At 45.2% G+C, this 12,725-nt stretch overlaps 1 protein-coding gene across 2 annotated transcripts in view; it reads right to left on the bottom strand.

The window, feature by feature from the left end:
- Positions 1–12,725, bottom strand: part of snta1 (syntrophin, alpha 1) — a 31,337-nt gene that overhangs the window by 18,392 nt on the left and 220 nt on the right. Inside the window, exons 2-3 of one of the 2 annotated variants that reach the window (XM_036531752.1) lie at positions 12,123–12,450; positions 5,667–5,852 (exon numbers count right to left, since the gene is read on the bottom strand). In XM_036531752.1, coding sequence (XP_036387645.1) covers positions 5,667–5,852; positions 12,123–12,408 — 472 coding nt within the window. In that variant the 5' untranslated portion in view covers positions 12,409–12,450. Of the gene's footprint in view, positions 1–5,666; positions 5,853–12,122; positions 12,491–12,725 lie in introns of those variants that run through there. The other variant, XM_036531753.1, reaches the window with a different exon arrangement.

Genomic DNA, 12,725 nt, shown 5'->3' with positions numbered 1-12,725 from the left:
CAATCTTCCATTCCTCCCTTAACTCCCTTCCACTGTCTGGGAATTTTGCCTGATTACTCTCATCAATTGGGGTGTAGTTCTTGGACATCTGACAACAAATCGGAATATATCTGTGTCACATCTGCTTTGCTTTGGTGGAGTTTCCTCTGTTCTGCTGCTAATCATATCTTCCTCTTTATTAAAATCATAAACACAGTCAGCTTATCAGATGTGGGGCTAATTCACACACCAGCAAGTGTGCATGCAATACGCTACAATAGCACACACCCTCATTAGGCCTCTGCCACCTGGCCGTACAGAGATTAATCAGGATTCAAAAGCTCTAATGAGATGATGATGATGATCACCAAGTTTTACTCATGCTGAGCATTGTAACCAGCAGGGTGAATTTTCATCAGGTTGCAGCTAAGATGAAGTACTACTGTTGTACACATGAACAAAATATAATAACTGCAACGGTTTGTGTAAAAGATCCACCCATACAAAAGCACAATGCATGAACATGTGAACAATGTAAGTCGCCCAGGATAAGGCCATCTGCTCAGTCAATAAATACTGTACTACACCTTTGCTGTTGTACTTGTTTTGAGTTTTTCTGTGTTTTTGTTTTCCCAGAACGCTGCTAGATGGTTGCCATGCTACGGAATTATGGTCTGTAAATACTGATCCTATGTGTGTGTGAGTTTCTCTGTGGCTTCTGGTCTCATTCTGAGCCGTGACCTGTTTAACTGTGGGGCACACAGAGTTCAGCCCACACCTGGGAGCTCCGCTCAGAATCGGGTGAGGTCACACCGCCCGGTAGAAGCTGTGAAATTCCAGTGCGAAATGCCACCGACTTCTGATGCAGGTTACTCAGGATTTCAGGGAGGAAGAGTTATGAGTCTGCTGAAAGTGACACATCAGCTATGAACTGTCACATACCAGGTGTCTGTGGGCCAGTCTGTGCCCAGATATCCAGATTGTGTCGCTGCTGTTTGCTCTTCACTTGTCTACCATGATTGGCTCATGGCAGGGCCAGGCTACACAAGATTATAGGACAACTATTTCTCAGCCACCTCTATATAGTTCATAGTTGTTCCCAAGTCGGGGTTTTGGTGTTGGCCCTGGTGTTTGTAAACAAAATTTGCTCAAAATATATTCCCAACGAACTCAGACTTTGTTAATTATACAGCACATTTGACAGTGATAATCCTGGCATTTTTTTTAAAAAAAAAGTTAACATGGCACAAATACAAAGAGCTTGCCATCCTGGTGATAATTTATCACAATACTGGTATAAAAATATAATTTTCTTCATCTCATTTTGCAAAGGTCTGCAGTAGCCCGAACACTCCAGTCCTTTCCACTTCATCCTCAGCTAAGAGTGCTATTTTTAGGGAAAAGAACCACTTCTCCCTTTAACAAAGAACACATAACCAATTACCACCCCAGAAATAATGTGTGTTTTGGGCTGTGACCTAGCTTTCTAAAGCATGACAAAGCTTTCAAATAATTCATTGTTGTTTACACATAATACGCAGGGAGCATAACCTTATTGTAGCACCAATGATCAGGGTTAAGAAACATCACAATAAAGGCCAAGTGACAAAGAGGAAGCTGCAGGAAGCTGAAATTTTCACAGCAGAAGCATTTTAAATTTGTTTTCACTTATTAAGAAGACGACATTGTATGAGATGAGGAACTCAATTAAACTGGAAAAAAAATCACTACAACACGAGAAGACTCTTTAAGATTTTGACACTTCAGTCAGAAAACATAATCAATGCTTCTGATGTCTGAGTTGTCCCTGTTCCACCCACCAACCTCACCTAAAGAGCCATGTGTTGAACCTCGCTCTGGCATATTTCCTGTGTCCTGAACTTAGGCACGTCTGTATGTACAGCCACTAAGAGCAGAGATGTGTGCTGTTCACTGGTTATATCCGTTATGTAATGAAAACTGTCTACTGCACACAAATTCACCTGCTTCTGGGTGGCAGTGTAACATGGTGGTAAGGAGCAGGGCTCATAACCAAAAAGGTTGCGGGTTCAATTCCTTGCTAAGGCACTGCTGCTGTGCCCTTGGGCCAGGTATTTCATAACAGAACTGTCTCAGTTTACATCGAGCTGTATAAACAACTTGTAAATAGAAAAAGAAATAGTAACCTCTGTAAGTCGCTCTGGATAAGAGCATCTACTAAATAACAATAATGTAATGTAATGTAATGTTTCTTATGATTCCTCAGCCTGTGTGCACCTTATCCTAGTTTACAGCACAGTGAATCCTGCTCACCCAGGCTGTAAACTGCTGACCTCTCTGCACAATGCTGTGCAAATGCAATCTGAAGCAGCTATCTCCATAGGACCTGGTGTTTAGCTACACTAGAACGCAGACTCAGACAGACAACACGTGAAAGCACACACACCACACACACACCGCTAATTCCCAGGAAGAGGAGCTTTGCCACTGCCTTAGCATGGACCCAGCCGTGGCTTTGTGGTTTTATCTCGCCCCGGCTTTCCGGCTTTATCCCACTTCCTCGCGCGGCTGTCGTAGCTCGATTGCTGCGTCTTCACGCCATGACTTCGCCGCGGTGCACAGCGAGGCTCTCGCAGGGGGGAGACGCCCACTCCTAAGCGCCCGCGTGAACGCCGCATTCCCCCTCGCATGTGCCGCGCTACCACATCCTGTGTTACCGCGTAGGTGGACTCTTTGTTAAAGGCGTTCCTCCCCCCTGGATGAACTGTTAATTTCCTCCCCGGTTCCTCGCTGTCACCGAAGCAAGCATTCTGCCTCCGCCAGGGGAGAGAATCACGCACCAAAACAATGAGGAATAATATTAATATAATATGATATATTTTTTTGTGCCCTGGGGATGCAATTTCTCAGATTTTACACATGGCTTTTCCTTCTGGGGAAGGTCAAGTGGAAAGTTGAGCGCTTCAGAACAAAGCACAGAGATTTGTAGACCTGTAGCACAGCTTTTCCCACAAAAGTACAGATGTTCCCGCGGTCATGACCGCTTATCTTGGGGGAGTGACAGTAAGGTTTAATCTCTGACAATAACTCTCAGAATCACGACAAGAATTAGAAGTCTTTTTTACAGGCACAATGTATTGCAGGTAATGGTTCTTACACTGGTTATGGAAATATTCTGAATTAGGTGTTTAAATGCATCAAATACAGCCACCCCTAATGTTCCTGTGCACATTGTAATCGCTGTGTCCCTGTGGAGACCAGGCATGGATTTTCCTGCTAATAACGGCTCAGAAGATGCTCTCTTTTCAATTATCTTGTGTTGTTTTCTCAACATTTGTGCAGCTTATTAGAGCTTATTACAAATAACTGTCTCCTCGACACTCCAAAAATGGAAAGTAGCTAGCGCATGAATTCAGATTCCTTGCAAAACACCAGGCATGCACAGATGTAAGCTCACAGAAGCTTACAGAATGAATTGCAGATAAGGTGTTTACATGACTCAACATTGCATTTCTGAGGAACATCCCACCTGCCATATCCTCATAACCAAAATACCGGCTCATTAGGGTTATGGTTATCACCATGAGTTGTTTACATGACTCATGGCGTAGTCAGGATACTTGAATATTCATGTTTACATCTGACTATTAATGTGAATGTTAATGAGGTTAATGACTCTTCCAAACAAGATTCAGCAGATATAAATTTCTATACAATCAAAGCATGAAGATTGCATGTGATGTGGCTGTAACAGTACTTTTACATGGCTTAGAGCCTGATGAAAGGAATGCACATGGTTGTGAGCAGTAGCTGCTGACACCTCACGTGGACATCATAAACAGGGAAAAGAAAAGAGGGAGAAGGGGTGGACGTTGTATTTGTAGCATATTTTTGCCTAGGTGGTATAGCAGCACTTTATTGTCCCAGTGACTGTATTTGTAACCTCAGATCAGATTAGTTCTGTCTAGCTACACTGACCTTGTGCTCAGCTTCAGCACTATCTGCATTGTATGACCTGCACACATCTCGCCCTTATGCCTGTTGTTTGCCCACTATATGCACTTTTGTACGTCGCTTTGGATAAAAGCGTCTGCGAAATGAATAAATGTAAATGTAAATAGATGCTGTGAACAACTGACACAGAAAGGTAGTGGTAAACGGGATATTTATAGTGGTGGAAGAGACTGGTTTGTCTCGGTTTGGGTAATTACATAGAGATTATCTAAAAATTCTTCACCCACATCTGCGTTTGGATGTCAACAATTGATTTTCAGTGACGCAGGCACTTAAATAATAAGAACATGATTTTGATAGAACCCTGAATACAGAATCTAACAGGGCAGACTCTGCTGTGAACTTTACAATGTTGCGCAGTGGGTCAGAGGTTTGACACACTCCTCACTGACAAACAGGCTCATTGCCTCTGCCATGGTTCCAGAGGAGCACCACTGAAACCGCTGAGTGGAAAGAAAAAAAAAACAGAAGTGGGTGGGTGGCATTCAACAGCAGGCCAAAATATTCGTCTTTTTTCCTAACATTCTTCCATATTGGCTGAGAACAAGAGTCCAGGGCTCTTTGGGTCCCCAGCAGGGGGCTGCTGCTCATTAATCTCAGACTGTAACATTGAGGCCAAGCGGTGAGCACTGTGGACCAGGTGGACAGGGCTCAACAGCTAAGCAAAAACCCAGCGCTCGAGCCAGCTATTTGAGAGTGGAGCAGGATTCAGGTCCGGCAATGCCTTTGACCTGAGACGGTTAATAATGCCTGTACATGGCTCACAGTGCATACCTCTCTTTCTCTCTCTCTCTCTCTCTTTCTCAATCACTTACACTTAAATTGCCTTTGGTTACCTGTGGCATTGAGGTCAGACAAAGAGAACAGTGTGAATTGGGACAGTGACAAGGATGAGAGCTGTCATTATATATTTCACAGAGCCCATTGCCTCCCTCCTCCCCCACCCACCCTTGCTTCAGAGCACGCAGGTGTCGCTTTCTGCATTCTTAAGAAAATATCATACAATTACAGTTCAGCACGCCTTAAACCGAGCCCACAATGCTAATCCCACTAATCACGTTGAATGAGTCGACGCCCTCAGATTGTTTGCCGGGCCAGTTTTGAGGCATGCCCCAAAAATTCATGTCTGGAAGATCTTCTTTTTTCAGTGCTGTCACTTTCACCAAATATGAAAGCTTTGTCAGTCATTACCCCTGACAACAGAGGTCCCTCCCTCTCACATGACAGGTGACACATTACTCAGCCATGTGGGAAACACCTACAGGCCTCCAATATCCCCTGACAGGGAACCAGCCTGGCCTGCTGCCTTCGGAATCTCCATGATTGTTTATGTTCTGATGGTCTGTGTCAGCCCCACCCACTAGAGGACCTGCCAAGCTGTGTAACTGTGTTGGTTCAGTTGGTGCCGTTGCTAAAAAAAAAAGCAAACACCCAAGGAAAACAGACGAAATGTGGGGTAATTTTGTTTTGTTTTGTTTTGTTTTGTTTTTCCAGCTTGTGCAAGCCTGGTTCCAGCACTACAGTGGATAAGTCTCTCCCGGGTCATTTGTAACTAGGAGACCTACCATGGAGACACCACAGACTTCTCACAGTCTTCTTGTCCAGTCAAAAATCCTTCATTTCCACAGCATTTAACTCTTAATGAGTTTAAATGAAGACATTCATTGATTTCCTTGCCTCCCATCTCTCCTTACCTTCCAGGATGACCTCCTTGCCCGTCTTCTTCAGGGCCTGGACGGCCTCATCATGAGTGGCTTCTCGCAGGTCGTAGCCGTTGACCGAGATGATGGCGTCACCCACGTACAGCGCCTCCGTCTGGTCTGCCGCGAGCCCTTTGAAAATCTTGGAGATGAGTATGGGCATTTTGTTTTCCTTGCCCCCTGCAACGAGAACAGCGACCCTTTCAGTAAAACATTATCATTTTCCATCGAAATTGGAGGGGGGGGACAAAAGGTTGCTGGTTTGATTCCCAGCTGTGGCACTGTTGCTGTACGCTTGAGCAAGGTACTTAACCCAGAATTGTTTCAGTTAATATCCAGCTGTAACCTACGGAGGACACTCTGCATAAAAGCATCTTCTAAATGACAATAATGTAACGAAACATGATGTAACTGAAAGAATCATTCTCAAATAAACCCGAAAGAATTGCAGAATAAAGCAGCGCCGGTTCAACGGAGGATTTGCACCACGGCTCTGCAGTCCTTTCCAAGCGAGGAAACGAGGGGATGGTTGTGTAGGAAGGAGGGCCTGTGTGAGAGAAGGAAGTACGAGGAATGCATTCTCTCCGCACAGAGGAATACATTCTGTCTGTTTTCCTTCCAAACAGAGCACTCATGCTAATGAGCTGAGAAGGTTTGAGGATATGAGATAAGGACTCTGAGCATCGCATCTCCACCGTGGAGCCGTCAGCGATGCGCTAGCTGAGGCCTAAACGGTTTAACGAGGCCTATCTTTCACTCGATTGGTAGAGCTCAGGCGATGACGCTAACCTTTTGTTTTGGCTGCTGATGCTTCTTTAATTGCAACATGTTTGTGAAGGTCAGGCCAGAGCAAGACCAAGTCTGCTTCACTCCCACATCTGCAAGGCCATTTGTGGGAAGGTTTGTTGATAACATGAAGTGGCAGTAAGGTCATGGCCTTCTGGAAATATTAAAGCTCAATACCACTCATGCAAGTTTCACTCATTCAATGTCTTTAGACACCAGAACTGTGTGGTCCTAATAAAACCACAGGACTGACAAACTCTGGTATCCATCTCTGCTGCCTCACAGTTTGTGCTGGACTTTCTTTTTTTTAATTACCCAAAACACTGTGCATAATGCAATCACTACAGCGGAGAGCTTTTCTGAAGAAAAGCTTGATAAGACCACAGATACACGGAAAAGCATTCTGAATACAAGGTGAACATCAATATTTTAAACTAAAAGAATAAAGTCGAACCCTGAGACATAAGAAACCCAGAGATGAACTCACAGAACCTGCACACCAGCACCTATTATGTCACAAGTGAAAGTATTCTCTTAAACTATTAACCCCAAAGGTAAACCCAGAATAGATGCTAACACAAATGCACCAGAGCATGTGGACACAGAGTACAGAGGCACTCATTAATCTACACTATATGGACAAAAATATTCGGACGCCTGACCATTACACCAACAGGGACTGTAATGACATTGTATTCAAATGCATATACTTTCATATGGAGTTGGTCGCTATAACAGCTTCCACTCTTCTTGGAAGGCTTTCCACAAGATTTTGGAGTGTTTCTGTGGGAATTTGTGCCCATTCATTCTGTAGAGCATTTATGAGGTCAGGCACTGATGTTGGACGAGAAGGCCTGTCTTGCAATCTCTGTTCCAGTTCATCCCAAAGGTGCTCGATGGGGTTGAGGTCAGGGCTCTGTGCGGGCCAGTCAAGTTCTTCCACACCGAACTCATCAAACCATGTCTTTATAGTCCCTGCTTTGTGCTCTGGGGCACAGTCATGTTGGAATAGAAAAGGGCCTTCCCCAAACTGTTGCCACAAAGTTGGAAGCATAGCATTGTCCAAACTGTCTTGGTATGCTGAAGCATTAAGATTGCCCTTCACTGGAGATAAGGGGCCTAGCCCAAACCCTGAAAAACAGGTGTGGCCAAATTCTTTTGTCCATATAGTGTATTTAGAATGTGTGTCAGAACATATCAGCTCTCATTCAGTGAGGTCCAGATAAACTCTCATACTTAAACAGCAGGGCTGTTTCTTAATTTGCTATGCTGTGACCTTTGTGAATATAGCAGAAACACACTTAGAGCCTCTCCCACTTCCAGGGAAAGACTCACCCAGTCACCCAAGGGGTTTGATACAGTATTGAGTGTCAGAGACAGCTCCGTGTAGAGGTCATAATAATCCCTCACACTGAACTGTCTGTTGACATCATTCTCCACTGACCAGGGAGAAAAGGTGACAGCCACTTGGCCCCTTTAATCTTGTTTCACTACACTGCACTAAAAACAGCTGCCCTCTGACTCTCAGCTGGGATGGCACACCATGCTGGACTGAGCTCCTATAATAGGCTCAGATCCTGGCCTGCCTTCCATGACCCATCCGATCAATAGCCACACAAATCACGCTCTCTGCCCGGGACGGGCTCCCAACTCCACAGACAAACAAGCTGTGCTTGTGTACGTGATTACCATAGAAGCAAGACGGGATGAGACACTTGGATGAGGATTTCAGAAGCCCTTCTGCAGTGGGGAAAGCCCTTCACACAGTCCCTCCATTAGCTAAGGCTGCACTTAAGCAGCTTCCGGGAAATAACATGGGCTAATCTCAACACTGTAGGCTCGCAAAAAGGAACATGCTACTGAAATGGATCGTTCAGGTGTAAGGTATATGTTATTACTTACATTACATTATTGTCAATTAGCAGATACTCTTATCCAGAGTGGCTTACATAGGTTATAATTTTATCCATTGATACAGCTGGACAGTTACCGAGGCAACTCTGGGTTAAGAACTTGGCTCAAAGGTACAACAGCAGTCTCCCAGTGGGGAACGGAACCAGCAACCTTTCGGTTACGAGTCCTGCTCCCTACCACTATGCTACACTGCCTCCCCTATTTATGTGCTTAGCAAATGCCCTTCTCTAGGGCAACTTACATAGCTGGCATTGTGCATACTGTACATTCATACATATGGATCTTTATGAAAGCAATTCAGTATGCAATATGTATGTGATATGCATTTAGCTAAAGGGAGCAAAAGCTCAAAAGCTGTGGTCCAACCAGAAAATGAACCTGCGACCCTTTGGTCCCATGTCTATATTCCCTGCTCACTCCTCCACTCAGGCTCGGCACCAGGAGAAAATACAGAGGGGCGCAATTTCAATCCACAGGGGGTGCACAAAAAGTCATAAATACCATGTAGACTTTGGGATATAAAAAGACAACTGGGGGTGTTCTGAGGTCCATCTGGGGGTGAAATGCACCCCTAAACACCCCCACAGCGCCGGTCCTGCCTCCACACCACCACCTCAGACAGCTACAGCCTTTCCAACAGTCAAAGTCTCTGTCAAAATGGAAGCTGTTTGTTCTCAGTCAGTGATCTGCATAAACACAAGCCCTTTCTAAGCCAACGGTGTCTCTCCCAACTTTGCTCTCCTTCGTTCTGATCAGAAAAAAACCCTATTGCTGTCCTTTCCTCTGCACATCCCCACCGTCGCACGGCAGATTGATGTCGGTCCGAGATGCCACCCTTCATGCCAGGGTGCTCTCCCTGAAATAAACAGCAGCAGCAGATGCTACACCCCCCCTCCCCCATTAGAGAACTTCCATCTCCGGCCAGTTGCTGACTGCATCCCAGGAGCCACACGTCAGCTGTTCCCACCGCGGCGTCGGCCGGCAGGTCTCCAGGCAGCGCTCACCTGAGACCTTGTGCACAGCCTCCGCTCGCCACTCCGCAAATCACACGCAGGCGCACACTCTGCAAGCAAGAGGGGCGCCTCCAAATTGGGACCAATTATGCCGAACGCCTTTTTTTTACATTTCGCCATATGGTCCAGGTTAATGACGGCATTTTGCATAATTTGCGGTCGAGGCTTTGCAGGACTGGCATGATTTCCATTTCTGTCTGGAAAATGGCCTCACTAATTGGGATGTGGTGGTGAACGGGTGCTCTGGCCACCTCTGCTGGGGAGAAAAAACTCTCTCAACAGGATTGGTGTGGGGGCCGCAGTGTAGCACATTGAAACCCAAAAGATTGCTGATTCAGTTTCCTGCTGGGGCACTGTTATTGTACCCTTGGGCAAGGCACTTACCCCAGAAAGGCAGTAAATGTCCAGCTGTATAAATGGATAATGTAAAAAAAACTGTAACCTATGTAGCTTTGGATAAGAGTGTTTGCTAAATGACAGTAATGTGATAGTGTGAAGAGCTTATCTGTGTGAGCCTGGAGGAATGTGAGGAGGTTGCACAGCAGTCTGGGAGATCTGGGTGATACCTTCATGCTCTTGTGGAAGAATGGAAGCAAGGGGAGTCAAAGCAAGCCTTTATCAGAAAAAATGGATTTACAGAGCACACACATGGAGGTATGTAGATGTGAAGATTTGAGGTCCTCCGAATCTCACCCACAGTCAGTACGATGAGGAGGGGGGGGGACTATTTCCCTGGTAATACTGCTGTACAGACATGTTATTTTTTGTGGTAAGCATACTGTACAAATCAGATCTTTTCTTCAACAAGTTCTGCTTCATGCCATGTGAGATTCCATTTTATGCAAAGCTATTTTGCTCATGCTTGTGTCCGTGATAATAATAAAAAGACGAAAAGCTATTTATAAAGCCCCTGTCATACAATCCAGAAATGCATACAATGAAATGCATACGATGAAGAAACAATTGTAAAAATAAGAGATGAGAAGAGGGTATAAAAAGAAGACATGAATATGAGGAAATACTACATAATAAATGGATTGGATTGGATCCAATCCTATATGCTATGTACAAATATATGTACAGACATGCATTCATGTGCCACATTGTGCTTCCCAGCATAAGCACACACAGACCCCCTTCCAAACAGATATTACAAACTTATGGAGAGACATTTCAAAAGCTGACCACACACTCTGCGAGTCAGGGCATCAGCCAGAGTCTCTTTAACAACAATCCCGGCACAGAGTTACTGTACACAACTCAAGACCTCAGCGGCTGCAATCCCAGCATGTTTTCTACCACTTAAACCCTAAGTAATAGGGAAGGAAACCGCAACGGTTCTGTCAGCGCAATCACTGGAAAGCACTGTGGAGCGTGGCAGATAAGCTCTTCTCTAGCGCGTTCCCACGGAGCGCTGCAGCTGCCTCCGAACGTCCCTGATCCCATTTGGCGGAGACACGGACAGATGCAGCTCGGATCCTGTTGATCATCGTCAAACTGTGATGTGTCTGAGTTATGCCATCACAAGAGGCCTCGTGACGCCTCATAAACCACCGGTGCAACGCCGCAGAGCTTCAGTCTGCGGGCAGCGCGCTGCTGCCAAGAATAACCTGATTTATTAAAATGAACTTAAGCACTCCGTTAAACAAATGGCTGGGAAGCACACGCGCATCGGAAAACAGTTTGGGAAGCTCAGAGTGAGAAGGCTGAACGCCAGTTCCCCGGGTGCGCTCCCTGAGAGGACTGACCCCTAGTTGCGCACATGTTAAATCCACGACTATTCCACAGTTATCGCTGTTATTTGTCACGTTCTTATTAGCCATTGCGCTCTGGTGAGTGAAAGGTCTGTCACTGAGCAAACACTAAAATAAGCCATTCCGTTCACTGGCATGAATAGCTAAAAACCAGCATGCAAGCAGATATGTCCCAGATGTTTTTTTTTTTTGTTTGTTTGTTTTGTTTTTAATTGTGCTGCTAAAAATGATGTCACTTACATAACTTTTGCAGAACATTTAAATATATTGCAGAAACGCTGAACAAGATTCTTGAACTTTTAAAGGTCATTTACAGAGCATAGAAAGTTACAACAAAGGACACAATTAACGTGCACCCCCACCACCACCAAGCCACCAACCAAAAAGTGAAATAAATGATAAAATAAAATACACCCCACAAGGGCATTACTGTTAGGCGTATAAATTAAAATGATTAGACTTATTTAATACACGGTTTCGACGAATCTGACTTCTTGTCCGTGCTCATTAAGTCCATCCGAGCAAGAACTGACAAAGCAGCGTATTGAATTGCAGTTGAACTACCGAGATGCGTCATGTAGAATAACGTGGAAAATTAATATTGACAGGCACGCGTATTCCATATGCGCTGTTAAGGTCCTGTTGTTCGCTTGTTTCCTTTGTTAAGTTATGCCATAATTCGTATCGGCGTTACCCCCACGACGAACTGTGCACGATCTACGGGAGCATAAAGTTGATACTGCTCTATTAAAAATGTTTGAGCGTCAGAGAGCGGGGCACCTTCAGCTTTACCCTTGTGTCATTTAGGAAGAGCGAAGTAATGCCAATTGTACTACACCCAAATGGTGTTACACCAAAAAGTCCCAATTGTTTCCAGCAAATTAACATCGTAATTTGTAGATTCATGACAACTCAAAAGGTCGATAAGGATAGCCTCGAAAGTATTTGGGATGCATACAAATTGCAAGGTTAGTTTTCATTACCTTTAATGCTGATTCCAAGTCCTCCAACATCTTGCTTGGTTACTTTCACCGTGCGCTTGACGTTGGTGATAGTTTCGGGGACCGGAGAACTAGAACTGAGGTTCGCCGGGTCCCCGTTCACTGTTCCGGCTGGATTCGGAGTGGGGTTGCCTGACTCGGCGGCGCCTTCTCCGGGGCTCACCGTCAGTGTGTCCTCGGTGAGGACGGCTAACACACGGACCCAGCGATCCACAGACACTCGAAGTTCCAGCAGTCCAGTTTTCTGCGCTTTCATCCCGGCGGCCATGTTCAACACATTCCTGGAATAACTCTAGACGGGTTGGCAGCCCTGTAAAGAAATGGGGGTGGAGGGAGGTCTTAGATGCCAGGAGACATACAGACCCCTTCTCTCTTGCTCTCTCTCTCTCTCTCTCGCTCTGCGCCTCTCTCTCGCTCTCTCTCTCTCTCTCTCTCTCTCTCTCTCTCTCTCTTTCTCTCTCTCCTTCCCTCCCTCCGTCAGTTTCGCTTTGCTTTCTAGCACCATAATTAATTCCACGTAACTGAAAAGTTTGTTTTGTTCTGCCTCTAATAAGCACATTTAGTCTAAACGTTTGGAAATTCTTG

Source organism: Megalops cyprinoides, chromosome 6 (genome assembly GCF_013368585.1).
Source record: "Megalops cyprinoides isolate fMegCyp1 chromosome 6, fMegCyp1.pri, whole genome shotgun sequence".
NCBI lineage: Eukaryota > Metazoa > Chordata > Actinopteri > Elopiformes > Megalopidae > Megalops > Megalops cyprinoides.
This window is presented reverse-complemented; position numbering and strand designations above follow the sequence as displayed.